This window comes from Eptatretus burgeri, chromosome 9 (genome assembly GCF_056783735.1).
Source record: "Eptatretus burgeri isolate ZD-2024b chromosome 9, Ebu_testis_v1, whole genome shotgun sequence".
Taxonomy (NCBI): domain Eukaryota; kingdom Metazoa; phylum Chordata; class Myxini; order Myxiniformes; family Myxinidae; genus Eptatretus; species Eptatretus burgeri.
In genome coordinates this window covers 61,948,938-61,972,661 of record NC_140969.1, presented here as the reverse complement: position 1 = coordinate 61,972,661, position 23,724 = coordinate 61,948,938, and the positions used below count along the sequence as shown (strand labels likewise).

General features: G+C 38.7%; 1 protein-coding gene across 1 annotated transcript in view; it reads left to right on the top strand.

The window, feature by feature from the left end:
• Window positions 1–23,724, top strand: part of LOC147020198 (laminin subunit beta-2-like) — a 135,757-nt gene that overhangs the window by 14,450 nt on the left and 97,583 nt on the right. The window contains exons 6-8 of the mRNA XM_085895332.1: window positions 2,659–2,847; window positions 7,812–7,875; window positions 17,781–17,983. Coding sequence (XP_085751458.1) covers window positions 2,659–2,847; window positions 7,812–7,875; window positions 17,781–17,983 — 456 coding nt within the window. The remainder of the gene's footprint in view (window positions 1–2,658; window positions 2,848–7,811; window positions 7,876–17,780; window positions 17,984–23,724) is intronic.

The following is a 23,724-nucleotide window of genomic DNA, read 5'->3' as shown; positions in this document are numbered from 1 at the left end:
AATATGTATATATGCTTTTGTGTGTGTGTTTTTATATATATATATATATATATATATATATATATATATATATATATATATATATATATATATATATATATATATATATATATATATATATATATATCTTCTTCTTCTTCTTTCGGCTGCTCCCGTTAGGGGTCGCCACAGCGGATCATCCGTATGATCCGCATAGTGATTTGGCACATGTTTTACGCCGGATGCCCTTCCTGACGCAACCCTGGTCGCCTCTTACGACACAGGGATATGGTACACCTATTTTGACCGGGGTATACACCGGCTCAGTATACTGGTACTCATTTTGCCGACCTCGGAAGGATGACAGGCTGAGTCAACCCCCTGGTGTATTAATTCAGTGGCCCGACGAGGCTTGAACTCAGGACCTTTTGGATCCCAAGCCGCTGCCCTAACCACTGCGCCAACACACCAGGCTTTTATATATATATATATGTATGTATGTATATATATATATATATATATATATATATATATATATATATATATATATATATATATATATATATATATATATATATATATATATATATATATATATATATATATATATATATATATATATATATATGCAGTTGTTTGTGTTGTATGTATATATGTATTTGTTTGTGTTGTATGTATTTATGTATTTGTTTGTGTTGTATGTATTTATGTGTTTGTTTGTGTTGTATGTATTTATGTGTTTGCTTGTGTTGTATGTATTTATGTGTTTGCTTGTGTTGTATGTATTTATGTGTTTGCTTGTGTTGTATGTATTTATGTGTTTGTTTGTGTTGTATGTATTTATGTGTTTGCTTGAGTTGTATGTATTTATGTGTTTGTTTGTGTTGTATGAATTTATGTGTTTGTTTGTGTTGTATGTATTTATGTGTTTGTTTGTGTTGTATGTATTTATGTGTTTGTTTGTGTTGTATGTATTTATGTGTTTGTTTGTGTTGTATGTATTTATGTGTTTGTTTGTGTTGTATGTATTTATGTGTTTGTTTGTGTTGTATGTATTTATGTGTTTGTTTGTGTTGTATGTATTTATGTGTTTGTTTGTGTTGTATGTATTTATGTGTTTGTTTGTGTTGTTCGTATTTATGTGTTTGTTTGTGTTGTATGTATTTATGTCTTTGTTTGTGCTGAATGTATTTATGTGTTTGTTTGTGTTCTATGTATTTATGTGTTTGCTTGAGTCGTATGTATTTATGTGCTTGTCTGTGTTGTATGGATTTATGTGATTGTTTGTGTTGTATGTATTTATGTGTTTGTTTGTGTTGTATGTATTTATGTGTTTGTTTGTGTTGTATGTATTTATGTGTTTGTTTGTGTTGTATGTATTTATGTGTTTGCTTGTGTTGTATGTATTTATGTGTTTGTTTGTGTTGTATGTATTTATGTGTTTGCTTGTGTTGTATGTATTTATGTGTTTGTTTGTGTTGTATGTATTTATGTGTTTGTTTGTGTTGTATGTATTTATGTGTTTGTTTGTGTTGTATGTATTTATGTGTTTGTTTGTGTTGTATGTATTTATGTGTTTGTTTGTGTTGTATGTATTTATGTGTCTGCTTGTGTTGTATGTATTTATGTGTTTGTTTGTGTTGTATGTATTTACGTGTTTGTTTGTGTTGTATGTATTTATGTGTTTGCTTGTGTTGTATGTATTTATGTGTTTGTTTGTGTTGTATGTATTTATGTGTTTGCTTGTGTTGTATGTATTTATGTGTTTGTTTGTGTTGTATGTATTTATGTGTTTGCTTGTGTTGTATGTATTTATGTGTTTGTTTATGTTGTATGTATTTATGTGTTTGTTTGTGTTGTATGTATTTATGTGTTTGTTTGTGTTGTATGTATTTATGTGTTTGTTTGTGTTGTATGTATTTATGTGTTTGTTTGTGTTGTATGTATTTATGTGTTTGTTTGTGTTGTATGTATTTATGTGTTTGTTTGTGTTGTATGTATTTATGTGTTTGTTTGTATTGTATGTATTTATGTGTTTGTTTGTGTTGTATGTATTTATGTGTTTGCTTGTGTTGTATGTATTTATGTGTTTGTTTGAGTTGTATGTATTTATGTGTTTGATTGTGTTGTATGGATTTATGTGTTTGTTTGTGTTGTATGTATTTATGTGTTTGCTTGTGTTGTATGTATTTATGTGTTTGCTTGTGTTGTATGTATTTATGTGTTTGCTTGTGTTGTATGTATTTATGTGTTTGTTTGTGTTGTATGTATATATGTATTTGTTTGTGTTGTATGTAAGTATACCTTTACGTATGTGCACGTTTATATTAGGTTTCATGAGGGGCAGTGTTGTGAATTTGTCATGCTTTCAACTTTGAATAATTATGTTCATCAGCACTGGTTGTGATGTCTCCCTGCACTAAGCAAGGAAATTGCTTTTATCAGTAAATATGAATTAAGTCAAAAGTTGCTGGAACCAGTTAAATGCCTACACCGAAACATTACAAAATGTATCATGTACAAGACCAAAGCAAGCAATGTTTGCATTGGGCAAATGAAGATGTCATCACAATTTTGTTAAAATAAAAACCAAGGAATTTCTGCTGCTTCGCATTCCAGATGACTATAATCACTGTTAGCATGTTTGATTCTAATAGAATATCGACTTCTCACATGCAGACTTTCAGACCTGCGGCCGCTGTGATTGAGCGCTCTGTGAATCTCGGTCTGACATGGCAACCCTATCGATATTTTGCCTATGACTGTGCAAATGCCTTTCCTGGCATCCCAGTGAGGCAGCAGCTGTGGGTCGGCGATGTGGTCTGTGAGAGTCGCTATTCCGCCATTGAACCGTCAAGTAACGGAGAGGTAAGTGTGGGCGGTTGATTTCTTTGGCTGCTCATGCTGATTGAACGTTGCTGTTTGCATGACTTCATTAGTGTGAGCCCTTCGGCCTAAAATATGTTTTTGATGAAATTGTAGATAATTTTTTTTTAATCTCGAAAGAAAGGAAACTTATTTCGAGGATTAAAAGTGTTATTGTCTGGCTGGGTAAATTGAACGCAAAACAGTAATTATCATTTTCACTTACTGTATCTCCACGACGGAGATGGTCATCATTCCCTGCCATTTCAATGGTCTGGTTACTCCCTTTCTAGTCCTGTGTAATAAATTGTTAATTTGAAATTGTTCTTCAAAAAGATATGCATTAATAACTTTAGTTAACTTGTTTAAAGCCATGTATAAACACTTTATCAAAAGCGCACACCCAATTTTTTTTCCTCTGTTGCCAGAACTGTATGTTATCTATTTAAAAAAAAAATTAATCGGAAAAAATATTTTGTTATTATTGTTATTAAACTGTTATAAAAATCCCTTTTAAATACGTATTGTTAGCAGGGATGGCCGGTATTGGGCTACGCAGGCGGAGTCCATGTAACAACATCGTTACCAACTTTGCAGATTTTGGCGGGAGTCTATCGCTTTTTGTATACTTGAACAGCCTCCTGATTTTATTCCCCAATAGTAGTGAAAAATACCGCTTTCACAAAACAATGTCTTATCAAAGGTTTTGATAGATTTTCATATTGTGACAAGGTTTCTGTCGGCCTCCGAGTGTAATTTTGCATAAAAGTGTCTTAGAATGTACACATTTAAGACTAACATTACAAATTTTTCATACTTCCATACCCTGGGAGGGTGGACGCCCCACTCCAAGACTTCCCACCTCCCCCCCCCCATCGCTTTGCTCCCTCGCACAACTGATTCTTTACCTCCTACCACTTTTTTGTCTCTCAATGTTGGCAACAGGGCCGGTGCAAACACAAGGCAAGGTTGACAGTCGTCTTTAGCAGGGAAGTTTTGGGGCGGCAAAAGATGAATGAAAAACTATTGATGAAATCTAAATCCAAATAAACAATAGTTTCCATGGAAGCAGCAATTTGGAAATTTCGAAAATTTGACATATCAACTGTTTTGCACGATTAAATGTTATGCAGAACAAATTTAGTTAAAATATTTTTAAATTGTGGCTTAATAGGTGTTTTACTTGCTTTTGATGGCCTTGACTTTGACCTTTGACTAAGTTTTGCCAAACTTTCATCACATGTACTACACACACGTACAAATAATGTTTGTAAGTTTCAATTTGATCTTCTTCTTATTATTATTTCGGCTGCTCCCGATAGGGGTCGCCACAGCAGATCATCCGTATGATCCACATAGTGATTTGGCACATGTTTTACGCCGGATGCCCTTCCTGACGCAACCCTGGTCGCCTCTTACGACACAGGGATATGGTATACCTATTTTAACCGGGGTATACACCGGCCCAGTATACTGGTACTCATTTCGCCGACCTTGGAAGGATGACAGGCTGAGTCAACCCCCTGGTGTATTAATTCAGTGGCCCAACGGGGCTTGAACTCAGGACCTTTTGGATCCCAAGCCGCTGCCCTAACCACTGCGCCAACACCAGGCTTAAGTTTCAATTTGATATCTTGAAAAATTACTTAGGTATGGTGATAATATATTCACAAAAGGCCCATTTGATTGTAATTGTTGTCATGGAAACTGTTGACATGTCAAAAAGCCAATGCGATTTTTGGTGAACCAGGTCTGTGACTCGATTTGTAAATCATGTTGAAATTTCAAGTTAACAGGAAGAAAATTGATGATTTTATGTGACCTTTAGCTTTGATCTTTTGACCTCAAACAATCGACTTCAGTGATCCGATATGCAATTTGTGTTCAACCTCGCAGAGTACCCACCCTCCGGGTGGCTGGACATTGTGCATTACTTGCTGAGAAAAGTATAGTCTGTAAATTGAAAGAAGACTATATAGATTTTTGGTGGTGTGCATCTGAAGGGTTCAAGGTATCGAAGGGGTGTAAAGGTCTGAAGGGTCTAAGTGGTATATAAGGGTATTAAGTGTAAGTTCCAACAATAGTTACAGGTCTTAAGGTCTTTTTTTTGTATGCAATTACGAGGCCCATATCAGAGCAAACACACAGAACGTACAACAAGGGGATCAGGAGACAAGAGAGGTGGGAGAGGAAAGGACAAAACAGTGGAGAACAGAGACATGAGATCTGTGTAAGGGAGAGGGATGAGGGATGAGGGTACACAGGATAAATAAGATGTACACAACAGGGACTTTCAGATCCTTACACGGCACAGACTTTGAGGAAGGAAAGCAGTGAATTTGAAGGTGGTAAGTTTGGGGTGGATTAGCGGGGGGGGGGGGGGGAGGGTAAAAAAGATAATGGTTTTGGATGGGTGAAGATAAGAGATGGTGGTAAACAGCTGTTTTGAAGACCTGGAGGGAAGAGTGGGATTGAAGAGAGTGTGGGAATTTGTTTGAAACGTGGGGAAAAAAGAGGAATGAAAGAGTGAAGGTCAGCTAAGAGGTCGAAGAGTCTTTGAGGTCTAATGTGGTCTGTAGGGCTCTTAAGGTCTCAAGGTCAAAAGGGTATGTTTCAACAGTAGTTGCAGGTCTAAAGGGTCTAATGGGTCTATCGGATGTAAGTGGTCTCAGAATTCGAAAGGGCTCATTCAAACAAGGTGTAATGGTAAAATGGTCTCAGCGTTCTAAAGGCGGAAAGAATCTTTATGGGCCTCACGGGTTTAAAAAGGTCTAAAAGAGTCTTAAGGGATCTAAAAAGGTCTGAAGTATCTCAACAGGGTCAATGGGTCTAAAGGGCAAAGGCATCTAAGTGGTCTAAAGGGTGCAAAGGTCTGAAGGGTTCAAGGGGCATAAAGGGTCTTAAACGGTCCAAGGGGTCTAAAAGGTTTAAAATGGTCTAAAGGGGTCTAAAAGCTCTAAGGGGTCTCAGAGGTAAAGGGCTCTAAAGTCGAAATGTCTGAAAGGTTTGTTCCAATATTCCGTAATTAACAGAAGTAATTAATAGACATACTCACATGGGTCAACCAAGGCTTCACGTTGATGAGGGTTCACCGTCTGCCCATGTTTTTCGGTTTTATATACAGAACTAACAGAGTACTCACCCATTGGGTGGGTAGAGTTTGCGCATTACTTGCTGAAAAAAGTATAGTCTGTGTTTTGCAAGAAAACTATAGATATGTGTGTGGTGTGTGCTTAAAAGGCTCTAAACGTTCTAAAGATCTGAAGGGTACGTTCCAATCATAGTTAGTGTCTCATGGGTCAAAAGAGTCCAATCTCTCAAGCATGTAAAAAGGGTCGAAAAAGGTCCAGGTGGTCTAAATCTCTAAATGGTCAAGGATCCAAGCTGTCTAATCTGTCTGATGAGTGTAAGGTGTCTAAATGATGTTAAAGCCTCAGGGGTCTAAAGGGTCTTCAGGGCCTTAAGAGTCTTTGGGGTATAAAGGGTCTTTGGGGTTTTCAAGGGTCTTTGGAGTCTTATGGGTCTTAAGGATCATACGGATCTTAAGGATCATACGGATATTAAGGATCATACGGATCTTGGGGTCTAAAGTGTCTTAAGGGTACTCGGGGTAGATAAGGTCTGAAGGGTCTTAAAAGTCTTTGAGGTCTTCAGTGGCCTTTAGGGTCTTGGGGGTCTTAAATGGTCTTCAAAGGTCTAAGGGGTCTCAGAAAACAATAGGCTTCCAGATTGTCACTACCTCGAACAGGTGTTTCCATTTCATGAAGATTGGAGTAAAAATGTGACCTGCAAGCGATAGACAGACAGACAGACAGACAGAGAGACAGACATACCAGACCAACCAACATACTGTACTTATGAATCTTCAATTTCGCAAGTAACAAACAGACAAACGGGGTGAAAACATAACCGATACCCTCTGTAATTAAACTGTAATTTTAAATGCAGAAGTTTTTTTAATACTAATGCCCAATATTAATTATTGAAAGTGAGTGGGGAGGGGGACGATGGGGACTTAAAGCTGAAGGTTCGACAAGGGGGCCGAATACCCTTGCACTGGCCGTGGTTGGCAACTATGCGACATCGATAACGTGACCATAATTTGTTTATATAACATACAAGTACCGTGATGATCATGATATAGAATAATCTCCCACTTCAGGAAACTCTGCCGCTAAGGTTAAATGACAAACCCATGTTGAATATTTTAAAAATAATACTGAATGGTATAAGGGGTTTGTTAATAAAGGACCGCTGCTGCTGGGGTGAAAATGGCGTTGGAGAAAATGGCAATGAGGGAGGTCTGGTAAGAGCCTCAAGTGCCCACGTAGTCCAATTCGCTTGTTCACACATTTGCTGGTACAGGATAGGTCACAGCTGGGCCTCGTCACATTGCATCAAAAACCCAATAGATGCAGCTTGGCATAGAAGTAACTACTGAAAACACCTGACTGCTGGTCTACCACCAAAGCCCTCCAACACACCGCACCTCAACCAACTCCTGTCCGTCCCCTTATTGTACTTTGCCAGCTCTGGAAACCAAAATGTCCATTTGCACTGCCCATGAGGCGAGTCTCTGGTTTCCTGTCAGCCCGGTGGCCAGTCTGGGTCCCTCATCATCGATCCTGCCAGACTCCCACTCATCCCCAAAGTCATCGCTCAATCTCGCCATACAGCTAACCAACAAATGATAAACTGTTTTCTTTTTTATGTGCACTATTATCATCTTGTAATGAATGATTGCTTATTCTCTGCTATTAAATTAAAAAACACTGATATTTGTTTATATTTACGAAACAGTATTTTCCTTTGCAAGGATTTCAATTGTAAAATTCCCCCTTTTATCTCAATTATGGTACAGGTAAGAATAAATGGAATCAGTAAACATCATATCAAATCTAAAATTTAACATTGTGGACACTTTTCACCTTGAAATAAGTTTTCTGAACAAATAATCTTGTTTTCAGCTTATTTTTAAGGTTCTTGACCCAAGGCTGCCCATCATGGACCCCTACAGCCAGAGAATACAAGGTATTCCCACCACATTTGAATTTACAGTGTATTTAACATGGAAAAGTAACTATCTCAGCAATCAATATTTTTATTGGACAACTATAAAGTATATTAAATGTATAAAGCTAGAATCACTCACTCCCTCACTGATATAAATGTTGAGTACTTTCTAAGTGGGCTACAACGTTGAAATTGGGCAGACTGATGGAACTAGAACCCACGATTCCAAAATTTAAACAAAATCACAAAACTGTCCATTATTGTCCATAAACAAATGTATCTGTAAACAAAACTGGACCGTTGGAGCCTCGACACTCCCTCGTACAGGAGAGGGGCAGAGCTTGGACCATGCCAGTGACATGTCGCATTCTTGGCTGGAGCTTGGTATACGCATGAATAAAAAGTACGTACTGCTCACTCATTCTTCATCCAATTGATTTATATATCTGCTGACAAAATGCAAACACAATCTACAAGCATAAAAACAAGCTGGGTCATCTGATCCAAATCGAGTTGTTTAGACTTTTGTAAACCATCAAGAAGATTTATGTTTAAAGCTGTAGCAAAAAAATAACCCGAGAGTGCACCAAGGCAATGATGGGTGAAAAGGCCTCATTTCCTTGTTTGAGGTCAGTTTCCTGATTTTATGACCTTCAATCATACGTACATACAGAGAATTGCCTTCCAGGGGTGGGAAAGGGATGGGGTGGGGGGAGTGTTGCCCATGATCTGACCCTGAGTACCCCCAGCACATTTGCAAAATTTAGTGGAAATTGGTCAAGGGGTGTGGAATTGTATCGGAAGCAAAGAAGAGACTGACACAATGACAAACTAGCATCCGTTGAAGACAAAGTCTTCGATATCCCCCGCCATAGTAAATGAGGACAAGTCGCAAAAGGCACCAGTTCAATTTATTCTTGATGTGTGTACCAAATTTCATAAAGAAATAGTTAATAGTTTTGCAACTATGCTCTGGAAACAAAGGTAAACCTCAATTATTTCTTAATACCCAACTTGTTTCCATGGAAAGTGACAGAATTTTTTTTGGGGGGAAATCTCTAAATATCAAAAGGCACCAGTTCACCACTTGCATGATATGTGTACCAAATTTCGTAAATATATCTTGAGGGGATTTGTAGTTAAGCTCCGGAAATGAAATGTGATGGATGGACGGACGGACGGACGTACGGACGGAACCCATTTCTATATCCCCCACCAACTTCGTTGATTGGCGGGGGATAATAAAGAGGCAATTCCCTCAACAATATAATATATATATATATATATATATATATATATATATATATATATATATATATATATATATATATATATATATATATATATATATATATATATATATATATATATATATATATATATATATATATATATATATATATATATATATATATATATATATATATATATATATATATATATATATATATATATATATATATATATATATATATATATATATATATATATATATATATATATATATATATATATATATATATATATATATATATATGTATATATATATATATATATATATATATATATATATATATATATATATATATATATATATATATATATATATATATATATATATATATATATATATATATATATATATATATATATATATATATATATATATATATATATATATATGTATATATATATATATATATATATATATATATATATATATATATATATATATATATATATATATATATATATATATATATATATATATATATATATATATATATATATATATATATATATATATATATATATATATATATATATATATATATATATATATATATATATATATATATATACATATATATATATATATATATATATATATATATATATATATATATATATATATATATATATATATATATATATATATATATGTATATATATATAGATATATATATATATATATATATATATATATATATATATATATATATATGTATATATATATATATATATATATATATATATATATATATATATATATATATATATATATATATATATATATATATATATATATACACACACACACACGAATACATGGCACCCGTCTCTTATATATTGGAGGGGAAAAGAGAGAGGAGGGAGGAAGGGTGGGGGAAGGGAAGGCAGCCATGCGGTGGAGCGTTACTTATGATTCATACTGTTGACAGATCCTGCATAGATTAACACTTCTTATTCTATGCAGGATCATATGATCAAAATGATCCTGTATCGAATAACAGTGAAGAGAGAAACAAAATAATGTCTGAAATCCATTTTCTACCGGTCATACTATAAATACTGCCTGGGGACAAACACCGCCCTGGCACATCCGGAGAAAAACTCCCGTCCGGATATAAACACAGCCTGGACATGTCCACAGATAAATACTGCCCGGACACAGAGACAAACATCGTCCAGAGATAAGTAATGGCCGGACACAATCTCCATCTGGAGACAAACACCACCCGGACAGAAACACCGCCCGGACACATCTGCACACAGACAGACAGACAGACAGAGATGGTTGGAGGGTGGTGCACTCTATTAGGAGGGGGAGGAGCGAGGATGGAACAGACAGAAAGAAAGAAACACAGACAGGTTGGGGGGAGGGGAGTTAGCAGAGAGAAAATGTTTTATGAACAACACGCACGCACGCACACACACAAACACACACACACACACACACACACACACACACACACACACACACACACACACACACACACACACACACTAACATTTATTAGTATACCTATCGTTCTAAATATCTTTTTTATAAAGTGACTTAAATCAATCACCACTTCAATCTAAGACCATGATCACTCACCATCCAGCACAATGGACTGAACTGGTTGAATTGATCAAATTCGTCTTCTGTCCTTTGGCAAACTATGGTGAGTAGAGAGGAAAGTATTTTGCTGTTGTTTATTGTGTCATCCTGTCCGTCATCTCAATTTCCCGATTTGCACAAGGAACGATTTTTTAAAGCTATAACTGTCAGGGGAGATATATCCTTATAACTGACCATAATGTGAGCAACAAAGCTCATAGTGTAATGGGGTAATAAAACACATTATAAAATGTTTTAACTTAAGGTGTGTTCAGACAGTGGGCTAGAAATTGATGACTACGCAAATGTAACCCATAAATTCCTTTCTCCAAAGCAGACTTGGTAAAATGCCAAGAATGAGGCATCTACAACTGCAAAGATTGTAGACCTCGAGCTCAGCATTTTTTAAATGTTATTCTCAGCAAATACATGATTAGATGATCAACTAGAATCGCCAAATTCAGATAAAGAAGCATTTTTAATGCTGGGATACCAGTTGCTTGACAAACGTTTTACTCTGTAAACGACAAACGTATGTACGTATCATTCATACAAAGCCTCTGATTTATCGATAAAGTCAGTAATCCTTTAGAGACATCCACATATGTTATACCAGCAACTTACTTGCTAGAAATTGATAAATACACAAATGTAAATCTCCTAACAAATCTTCCACTCTCACTCTCTCTCTCTCTCTCTCTCTCTCTGGAAACACCGTCTGACACACTCTCCCATCAATTTTCTTAACAATCCTCTTGAAGTTCAGTCACTCAAACCTTTGGGTCTCATTACACTGAACAACAAAAATTTTTTACTGGAGATGTGTAAAGTGATTTAGACTAATTTGGGTACGCGAATTTCAAAAATCATAACCGTTTTGCTGTATCACGTCAGGATTTTCAGTAACAGAAATATTCCCATTGCCTAGAAGTCAGGATTTCAATGAAATTTACAAAAATTCATTTATTCATTTATTTCATCATGAATGCTTCAAAAATATAGAAATTACAGAAAAACTCTACTAGAATGTAATTAAAAATGCTTTAGGCATTTGGCTTTGCGTTTGTGCTGCTCTGTGTCAGTTTCACGATGCAGGAACCAGCAGAAATCGCCCATCATGTTCGGGTTGTGCCGCCCTTGGTAACGCGTCTCCATGAGTGAAATCTCTTGGTGGAATCGCTCGCCGTGCTCGTCCGAGACTGCTCCCAAGTTGTCAGGGAAGAAGTTCAGGTGCTGGTGTAGGAAATGGATTTTCAGGGACATCCTGGAGCCAAGTTTCCTGAAGGACTCCAGCAGCTGCTGCACTATTTCTTCATAGTTGTCCGCGCGCTCGTTCCCCAAGAAGTTGTCCGTCACAGCTTTGAAGCTCCTCCACGCTGCCAGCTCTTTGGGGTTTAGAGTTGTCGGAAAAGTTTCGTCCTTCATAATCTGTCGGATTTGCGGTCCAACAAAGACACCAGCCTTGATCTTGGCCTCCGACAAGGTGTTGCCAAACTTTTCCTTGAGGTATAAAAACCCACGCCCATTCAGATCCATTGCCCGTACAAATCTTTTCATCAAGCCGAGCTTTATGTGGAGTGGTGGAAGGAAAACCTTGGCTGGGTCGACAAGGGCGACATGCTTCACGTTGTGTCGACCAGGTACATGCTCTTTTCGCTCTTCCCAATCTTTCTTCGTCCAGTGATTCTTGTCGTCTCTGCTATCCCAGAGACAAAGGAAGCACATGTATTTCGTGTAGCCTGACTGCAGCCCTAACAACAGCGCCACCACTTTCAAGTCTCCGCAGATGTGCCAGTTGAAGTCATTGTACTTGATGGAATCAAGCAGCTGCCGCATAGTCTCATAGGTCTCTGTCATACCGAACGCGTGAGCCAGTGGGACTGATGGTTTCTCGTTGCCATTGTGGAGCAAAACAGCCTTCAAGCTGTTCTTCCCCGAGTCGATGAAGAGGCGCCAGTCTGCAGGATCGTGATCACACCCAAGTTCTTTCAACAGACCGTTGATGTCACTGCAGAATGTCATCGTGTCTTCCATCTCAAAGAACTCAGCCATGTCTCTGTGACGTGCTCTGAACAAGGATATCTTGGTGTTAGGTTCAAGTAGATTCCACTGCTGCAGCCTTGATCCAAGCAGCTCTGCCTTCGCCTTTGACAGCGAGAGATCTCTTACAAGATCATTTAAGTCTCCCTGGTTCAGAAGGTGTGATTCTTGAGTGTCGGGTTCAAAAGGTTCATCATCACCATCCTCTTCACCACTGCTTACAGCTATGTTCTGATCAGCTGGAGGTGTTGGAACGGGGTTCTCGTCATCATGAGGCACAGGTTTACGAGCAGAGACGCAGTCAGCGTACTTGATGTGACCTTTATTCTTCTTGTTGAAGCCGGCGATGCTTGTGCAGCAGAAATAACAATCATCATGATGATTCTGCGGCTCACGCCATATCATGGGCACCGCAAATGGCATGCTCGCGCGCTTGCCCACCAACCACTGAGTCAAGGTTATGTGACAGCTTGTGCAGCAGATGTGTGGTGCCCAGCTCTGTTCTTGGTCCCCCACCTTACACCCGAAGTAGTGAAAGTAGGCGGCCTTCATTTTCACTGCTGTAGATATACTTCGCTGTTGATCTTTTTTGGTATACCGACCACAGACATAACAGAAGTTGTCAGGATGATTGGTACAGGAACGCCTACTCATCTTTATCTGAAAGAAAGAAATATAACACAAGTTAACAACAATTGTACGAAATAGACATGTTAAAGACATATGTAAATTTCATTGAAATCCTGACTTCTAGGCAATGGGAATATTTCTGTTCCTGAAAATCCTGACGTGATACAGCAAAACGGTTATGATTTTTGAAATCAGCGTACCCAAATTAGTCTTAATCACTTTACACATCTCCAGTAAAAAAAAAATTTTGAAATTTGTTGTTCAGTGTTATCAGTGATGATCTTCCATGGGCAAAACACGTTTCAAAGTTGGCCTCCAAAGCCAGTTTCTGATTAAGAATCCTTCATCGTGCAAAGTCCTTCCTCGGCACACCTGAACTCTTATGCACATACAAGGCCTTCATCCTCAGCTTGATGGAGTGTACTGCTTCCCCTATGGGCTGGTGCCCCTGCCTTAAACCTTGCTCAACTTCACGGCATGGAAACCAAGGCCTTCAAGATCATTGGAATCTCCTGCAATGAAGCCGAGTCGATGGACCTATATCTTTCACATTCCACATAGCTCGGAGTCTCTCTCTCTCTTCTATCGCCTCCTTTCTGGTCTTGCACCCTATGATCTTTTATGTTTGTCGTCCCCCCATCGACTACCCCACCCACAAATTTCTTCAGGGCACATGCAGTCCACAATCAATCCCCTTTGGTAAAATTCTGAAAATCTTCTGTATCTATCTTGTGCACCCCGTGCATCCTCCACTACTCATTCTTCCCCACATCCCTTATTTGTCCAAGTTTCCCTCCATATTAACCCTGTCGTAAGTGTTTTTGCCATCTTCATTAGTCCCCTACCGGTTTCACCGGAGTGGACTATAGGTTTGCTTTCCATATGTCTGTCCGTCCATCCATCCCACCTATGGTTTTCAGATCTTTCTTTCCCATACCCTGTAACATATTCGACTGAAACTCGGTGCATGGCTTCATTATGATAAGTTCCAGAACAAGTTCGTGTTTCAGGGAATTTCGTCAATTTTTCAGTTATGCCCTTTTTGGACTTAGAAAATATCACATTGGTAGGCGACATGTATTGCAAAGTAATTCTCACTCTTGTTTCTTCTATTCCTTTTGTTCTGTTACATCTTGATCCATTATGTGTTCTCGCTCTTCCACGAGTCTTGGCTTTGTTTTTCAAAAACAAGTAAATACATGATAGAAACACATTTTGTGTTCACCCATAACTAAGCTGTCATAGTACAGTATTGAGGCATCGACGGTTCAACCAAGGTCGAGCTGTCGTGGCTGGATGTTAAAGTCCAACGATGTCCCGAGCAGCTCAACTCCTATGGAGACGTTCCGAATTAATTGCAGACAACGTGCGCGTGGGTCATGAGGAGAGACAAGAGAAACTTTACAGCTTTTATACCCAACAGGTTTATTTCTCGAACCACAATAATAAAAAAACCAGGGATGACTGAACTCGATGGAGGAGATGTAGTACTGCAGCATAGCAAACCTATTGTTCAAATTTGCATAAAAACACCAAAATTGGTACACATGTTGAATAATGTATTCTGAACAATTCTAGATATGGAGCCACCCAAGATTTTGCCTTGGCCAGCTTTGGCTGGTGTCAGGGGACTCAGCTCTGGGGCAGCGGGGACGAGCAGGTGATGAGAGATGAGGATGATGACAAGGTGAGCAGACGATGAGATGGGCAGGAGATAACCAGGACGACGACGAGACAAAGCACATGGGCAGGTCAATGAAATGAGGCACAGTGCGAAGAGAGGCACAGGCAAGCAGAGGCCAGCAGAAGCAGGCAGGCAGGATGAACACAGGCATGCAGGATGACCTCCTCAGAGAAAGCTCTCCTCTTTTTCCTCAGAACACTTTCTCTCTCGACCTCAACAGTCCTCTCTTCCAGTTCTCAGACCAACTGTCCCCAAATGCCTTTTTCCATGTGCCGTCCTCACCTCGACCAACCCCTTCTCGAATGTTCTTTCTCCACCAACTGCTTTTTAGTGCCTCCCTTTCCTTTCTCTTCGGCAACGCTCTGCCCCCATTTTGGCGATTCAACCATTTTTTTTCTCAGGCGATCCATTACTACGCCCCTTGGGAGGCGTTTATAGCTCCGCTCCCTCCTCCTTCATGCCAAGTCTCTCGGCACCCCCTGGTTGAGGTTTACATAGAGGTTTTATACAGTTTCTTTAACCATAATCCCCAACTAATTATTCCCACCACCACCCCATTTATCGTGTACAGGCAAACAAGACAATTCTTAAGCTGACATTTCCCTACTTATACATCAATATGGCTATGTACTCACACACGGACCATGCTATCCTATGCATTCCTATCTGTTCGATGGTGATATCACCCCCCCCTCCCCTCAAGCGTTACAGTATTATATACTTTAACTATTACATCATGTTTTCTTTGCAGGATAATAATGATGATGCAGCAACAGAATGAGAACCACCTTATAATCATACTCTTCAGATAATAACGCCATCTTTTCACACGCATGTTATGTTGTAATTTGACAGGTTATCATGACACTTGTAAAATTTTACTAAATACAATTTTGCATTAAACTTTGTAAATCTCATATTGAGATTTGTTGACTGCTTAAAAAAAATAATAAAAGACTTGTAATTGCCTTTGACGGTCACAATGGATTTTATGTTTTATTATTTTATGACATTATAGAGGCTCATTAGTCTGTTGAGAATAATATTTTATCGGATCACAATTTGTTGAGAAAAGAGGATGAAGGACTTATTTTATTTCTTCCATTTTATGAAAATCTCACAAAATTCATGAGGTTTGTTAATTTTTGTTTATTTAAATTTTGTTGGATAAAATGTTTAAAATATACTCGACTTGCATGTGGATTGGTGTATTCACAAGTATGGACAATTACGCCGATTACACTGGGCAGCATTTGAAATATTTTTTTTCAGAGGTCTCGGTTTTCTCCACGGTCCTTATCTGCTTTTTTCATGCTGAATTCAGAAATGTATCTCATTTCGCTCAATCAGGTCAAGTTTTTATGCTATCTCAATTTTAAGGAAAAAAAAAATAATCAAAATTTTTGTTTTTTTAATTAGCATTTTTTTTAATTCAAAATCAGACTTGCATTGACAGAAAATGTACAAACTATACATATAATGACGCACAAGTACACTTAATGTGGAAGAAAGTGCCTTCTCAATTACTTTCATTTCAATTTCAGGAAAATATAGATAAATCGTTGTTTCTGGCAACACCCTACTTCAGTCGCTCCAGCAGTCGCTGTTTTCCTTCATCTTCTTAATGTTGAATTTCAAATTAATGGTACTTGTGCGTCATTTTATATATATATAGTTTGTACATTTTCTGTCAATGTAAGTCTGATTTTGAATAAAAAAAATGCTAATTAAAAAAAAATTTTTTTTTGATTTTTTTTTCCTTAAAATTGAGATAGCATCATAAATATTTGACCTGATTGAGTGAAATGAGATACATTTATAAATTCAGCATGCAAAAAACATATAGGAACCGTTGAGAAAACCTAGACCTCTGAAATGACGCAGACCAGTGTTATACATTGCAGAACACAAAACGATTCTTACCCTTTTATCATTCTCTTCGACTGCTTTCCTTTTGATCCTTTTAACCACGCCAAGCAATATATTTGTCTTTGTTCCCAAACATCTGTTGTGAACATGGTGAAAGTCTGATGTTTATACCGCATGACACTAACTTATTTAAATATACAGGATGTCCACAAATTACCGTTCCAAATTCAAACTGTAATAATACAAAAAATGAAATGGAATACAGCGTTATAAAAAAAAAACATTTCTCAGTTGTATTGTCAACCATTTTCAAGATCATCATCCAAAATCCAAATGGACTCACGGACATGTTCAACATCCTCATCACTTGTGCTTGATCGGCCTGCCCTCTTCATCTGAGGATGCTATCCGTGTCCATAAACTTTTTGTACCACTCATGAATCGTTTTTCGAGATGGTGGCTGCCTTCCACAGGTCACCCGGAAACTTCGTTAAACCTGTGTGGCTGATTTGGTGTCTGTAAACCAGGCGACACACTTCGCTTTTTCTTGTGGGTGCAGCATGTGCAGTAAATGTGATGTCACATGTCACATTAGACACCTGGAAATGAAAAAAATGCTCACCAAAGCTTTGAGAAGTGTTCTTTCACAAGCAGCACCCCATATCGTTGTATCCCATTTCATTATTTTTGTTATACGGTTTGAATTTGGAATGGTAATTTATGTATACCATGGAGTTATATAATAAGGATATTTGCAATGCCTTCTGGTTGAATTGTTTCTTTTCTCCTGTCTCTCCTGACATGTTCTTCACACAGACCTCCTGCGTGTCACCAACCTGCGTGTAAATTTCACACGTTTACACACACTTGGGGACAATCTGCTTCACCCACGCACCAAAGTTCAGCAGAAGTACTACTATGCTGTTTATGAAATGGTGGTGCATGGCAACTGTTTCTGCTACGGACATGCCAGCCAGTGCATTCCCATTAAACCTACCGAGGTTATGGTGCCTGGAAAGGTGAGTGACTGCTTCTCCGGCTCACACCAACTTGTATAGTACATTAATTTTCTTCCTCCTTTTTCTTTGAAATACCATGTCTAGAATTAGCTCTTCCAGTCAAATTTTATTCACCCTTTTTCACTTGGTCCACATTTATCTTTGACTTCATGAACAGTACAAGGTATTAAGGCTATTTTACTTGCCATGCTAATGCAGTTTCCAAATAATAAATGGCCATCTTCGAGGTTGAGATTGATCATTGTTGAAAAATACTCCTTTACCTGTGACACGTTTCTTTGTCTAATTTATTATTAGGCCACTTGAGTCTTCAGCTGACATAATCCTGGAGGCTTATTGTTGGAGCATTTGGCCCCAATTTTCTCTGAAAGGAGTCGTTGGAATCCTTTCGTACATACTTTACGTAGTGATCAAGCACCAACAAGGTGGTGCTCGAGTGTACCTCAACAGCCAAAACCAATTAGAAATTGCATTGCTGATTGCATACTTGCAAGAGCTCCGAGTATTATCACCTTGGAACGACAGAGAGACTGGCTGATGGATTGATTAGTGAGATGCATGTGATCCATGGCAGATCTCTCACTATTTTCAGCTTGCTTGAACAAAAACCTCACTTGTTAGATGAGCATTGCAGAGCTGCTATGTTGGATCTAGCAAATTTATTGAGTTGGTATGCCAGGGTCCCAGTTGCCGGTGATCCTTTGATGCCCAGATACGCATCCAATCTAATTTTTGTCAATATGTTTCTGAAGCAATATTGTTCATTTTCATGGAAAATATTGTCATGTTTGAGGCTCGCAAATGCGATATGCCTCAGCGTCGGGATATTTGATCCCATGAACAGCCAGAAGATGGTAAGCTAAACCTCATTCAAATAAGAAATACCCTGCACTCAGATTCATCTTATGGTTCTCCACGGTTATTCCAAATTAAGCCACATTCATTGGTGGAATGCATACGCAATGGAAAAAACATGTCTTACCTTTATAAAGGTTTATTTTAAATAAAATTAATGACATACAGGGAAAATAGGTGGATGGGATATGGGGAACAGAACAAACCAAGCGACATGACAGACTTGTTTAGGGAGAGGGGAATATGCAAATTTATATGCTGTACAATGATAAAGAAACAATCATAACCCAGTGATGGTGCCACACACCACATTCTTACTCACAAAGGGGAAGCAGGTGAGGACTTTAGCAGGCACAAACCTGAAAGTGGCTGCATATCGCTGGCGCACAGGTAAAGTGTGGCTCGGGACTGGAAAGGTGGCAGGAGCGATGCGGTGGAGGCGAGGGATTGTGAGGCTGCGTCCTCGTCTTCAGAGAGCAGTCCTCTCTGTCCCAACGATGAAGCAGAGCAGGAGTCAGAGAGAGTCAGAGAGAGAGAGTCAGAGAGAGACGAGAGAAACCAGAGAAGACAGATGTTTCTCTCATGAAGTCCAAGGTACAACTCATGTGTGCAAGTGCAGATACAGCCCTCGGAGACCATGGAACTGCTTTCACCTGTAGCGGGTCCCGTGATTGGCTAACTGCCGCTTGTGGGAAGTGCCTTCTTCCAGGTTGTCCTCCTCCATGGGGTAGCCCCAATAAAAGGTATTCTGTCCCTTTCCAGGACTCTACAGCTGACTTTGCCACCATGGCTTGCTTGACATTAATGAAACAATATATTAACGTAACACTTTCATGTCATTTGCACATTTTTCAGGTGACTGTCAAAATATCAGGAGTTCAACTATACCTAACTTAGTATCAAGAAACACCATTTCATCAGTTTTGGTATTTTTGTTGTAGTCCCCTGTCACTGTCTTGGCTGCTTTCAGAAGAGGCTTTGGCTCGAACGAATAGTGTGGTTCCTGTTTTTTATTTTTGTTTTTTTTTTCAGGTGATCCAACTTTACCTTCAGAATTGACGATGGTGTCACATCAAGCTTCAGATTAGGTCTGAATGTTAGTTTTGTTCTTTGTTAGCATACTGAAGACTCTCTCCTCTGAAGTATTGGAGTGGTGATGGATTAGCACAACCTGTGCAACCCCAGATAGTGTGGGGTATTTGACGCTGCCATTAACTCTTTTGCATTATCTCAAATAGCCCCGTAGTTGTCATTCTGGGAGACTGGATTTATCGACGGTACACAGTTTGGGGCTTCTTTCCACACACCTGCTTGGATATTTTCCTCCTGCAGCAGTTGCTATTGATCGACACACTTCTTCCAGAGTCGATTCATCTGTGATGAGGAAAACTTGAAATGGGACTTGCACCTTGTGGCAAAATACTACACGTTTGAAAAGTCACATGCTTCTTTCTGTTGAGAATGTACAAGAAATAATTTTCCAGGAAAGGATCACTCAAGTGGACTTTGCTAAGTGCATATCCACAAACTGCTGCGTACCATTCCCTAGCGTATCAAGAAACTTGTACAATTGTGAAATTTCATTTTTCATGAAATCAATTGGATGTTCTTTGAAGGTAAAATCAACACAAAGAGAGGAATAAGGAGGTGACTTTCCCAGTTTGAAAGCTGTTTCGTCTTTTTGTTTTTATTTTTCATTTCAGGGCAGCTATTTAGCAAATCTTCCAAACAGCTTTCTCATTAATTTGTCGATTTTGGATGATCGAGAGAAAAAAAAAATTCATGGATCTTTCCTCTGCATAAATATGTTGAAATGTGTGAATACTGGCAATTGTCAGTGTTCTTCGAAACCTGCTTTCTGTTGTATGCTCTAGTTAAGCCAATGGTATGTGTCCACAAGAACAAGTCTTTCATTTTAAATTCATTGACTTCTAAAAATGGTTGTGAGCCCTATTCTGCTGTATTTTGGACAATGTGTCAGGGGCATCCCATGAATGATGCAATATTATTTTGTGAAGCACAAGGCTTGATGGAGTTGAGTTTGTCGAGGTGAGGACTCTTCAAAATCCAAAGCAATTGCCCCCAGGGTATGTTGTTGGCCTCTATAAACTCATTACTTATATTGTGTATATAAATATAAAGGGTGTCCATAATGTCCTTCTGCCACTTTGAATTTTTATCACCTTTATTTATTTTTTCATATGCAGCTTAAGGCTGCTTTGACTGCATCATTTTCTGGGGGCACAGCTATGCTGCTGATGCATTATCCCCCCCTCCCTTCCCGTTACCAGGAAGCTGGTACTCATTTCACTGACCTAAGAAGGATGACAGGCTGCGTCAACCCACCTGGTGTTAATTCAATGAATAAACAGGAGCTTGAACTCAAGACCCTCAGATCTTAAGCCAGCTACCTGAACCATTAAGCCAACACCAGGCTTTTATAGACTTTGATGTGCACATAAGAGAAACAAATGGCATATCAAAGCATATAACAGCACCCCGACCAGAGGCCAGACTGCAGGTAGAGGAAAACTGCTCTGCAATCTCGCATTCTGTAAATATGCCTTTCGGTAAAGGATATCGGTGATCAGCCACGTCCAAGGCAGTGTTGTGTTGAAACAGAAAGTTAGCTGTCTTTACACCTGGATTCATGATCTATAATACAAGTAGAGAGAAAAAAATTGTCTTTATTGATTAGTTTAGCTAAAACCAGATTACTTGAATGTTTTAGCACAAGCAAAACCATTTCACCAAACCATTATAATCGGATTATGCAGTAATAACCCTCAAGAGAAGGAAAGTTGAAAGTATTTGTTAATATTACTATCATGAGAAACCCTCACCAATCAACCCATGATTGATGCAAGTTATGGGAAAAGCAGAGTGGTGAGTTTAACAAAGCAAAAAAGCATCCTCCAATCAACTTTCAAAATAATGGTATTAGCCATGCCCGATAAGCTTGGTGTTGGCTTTACGGTTCAGGTGGCTGGCTTAAGATCTAAAGGTCCTGATTTTGAGCCCCTGTCACACCGTTTAAATAACACCAGGTGGGTTAACAGCCTGTCATCCTTCCGAGGTCGGCAAAATGAGTACCAGCTCACTGAAGTAATGTGCCATTCAAGTATCCTGCTTCGGAGTGGCGACCAATCCAGGACAGGACTCCTTAGATAAATGAAACTGCCTTGGTAGCCCAATGTGCCTCATGGTGTGAAAGGGTTAGGGATATTATTTATTTGCCTATGTCCAGTGCACTGTCCCATAATGGTAAAATAGTAACTTTTGTTTTTTTTGCAAATGAATGATGAAAAACGAGTTGTATTTTTAGTTACCTTGTCAGTTATTGGGAAACTATCATATCAGATGAATCCTGGAAAATTATTGATGAATGAAAATAAGTAAAACACAAGTCTGGAAACCGCAATGGTTCACGAGCGGTATTTGACAATGTAAATTGTTTCAGAAGTCAAGGATGAGACAATGTGATAATGTTTGACCAACTTATAAAAATGATCAACATGATGTGGTACGAGTGACAGCTGCAAAATGTCGAAAAACCGGTTTCGTTCAACAACTTTCAAAATTTGACCTTTGCGTAACCTTTAAAGGTCCCAAAACAATGTTGTGGACGTTAAAATAAGGAAACAGGATACGTGCTATAGCTAATTGGAGTTAGTTCGTCGAAGAAGGTCGAAAACCCGGTTCGATTACCACAACTTTGAAAATTTGACCTTTGTGAACTTTAAAGGTCAAAGGTCAAGGATTATGACCTTTGGTGCAGAACTTCCTCTGGAACATTCCAGGAACAATATAACGTCATATAGGCTATATGGCATTTCATACTCCTCGGATTATCCATACTTTGATGAAATCAGCGTAAAAACAAACTTGAAGGGGGCGCCAGGGGCAAGGTGTTCGAGATAGAGAAAAATGGTTTCAAGACTTTAGCTGGGGAATGACCTCAAGATTATGCATAAAAAATATTGTCATCCTAGCTCTCAAAGTTTGGGCGGTCGTATGATTTTTATGTCAAAATTCGCAATTTTCTAAGATCATGACCTTGTGACCTTGACCTTGGGACGAAAATGAAAAATCAAGCTCCGTGGGACTATGCAGGTGCCATTGGCTAACCAAATACCGAAAACCCCTGTCAGATTCGACAAACCCCTCGGAGAAGATGGATTTTTATGTCAAAATTCGCAATTTTCTAAGTTCGTAGCCTTGTGACCTTGACCTTGGGACGGAAATGAAAAATCGAGCTCCGTGGGGCTATGCAGGTGCCATTGGCTAACCAAATACCGAAAACCCCTGTCAGATTCGACAAAACCCCTCGGAGAAGATGCAAATTGAAATCGGCTACCCCCTAAAAACACGTTTTTTGGGCGTGGCTCCGCCCATAATGGGCGCACCACGCCCATTCTCAGGAAAACACAACTAGATCATGATATAAACCTTCCACCAAAATCTTATCAGGATCGGATCAAAACCCACGGAGCTATGCTCGGGACAGACAAACAGACAGACAGACAGACAGACAGACAGACAGACACCAATAACGAATATAGTGGTCACTTATTTTTTCGTGAAAATAGACTTGGTGTTGTGAGGGTGAGAGCGTCCGCTCCATGTCTGGGAGGTCAGGGGTTCAATCCCCAGCCAAGTCGTACCAAAGACTCGAAAAATAGCATGTGCTGCTTCCTTGCTTGAAGAACTTATCAGGTTAAGAGCAAGGACGATCCCCACAGTTTGGAATCCATGGGGAGGAGGAAATTCTTCCTGACGAAATGCCCCACTGAGTGTGCTGATAGAGGCAGCACCGTTGTTGTGGTGTCACTGGTACACTCAGAGTCCACCGGGAAGTGATGGCACTTTCACCAAGCAGTAGCTGT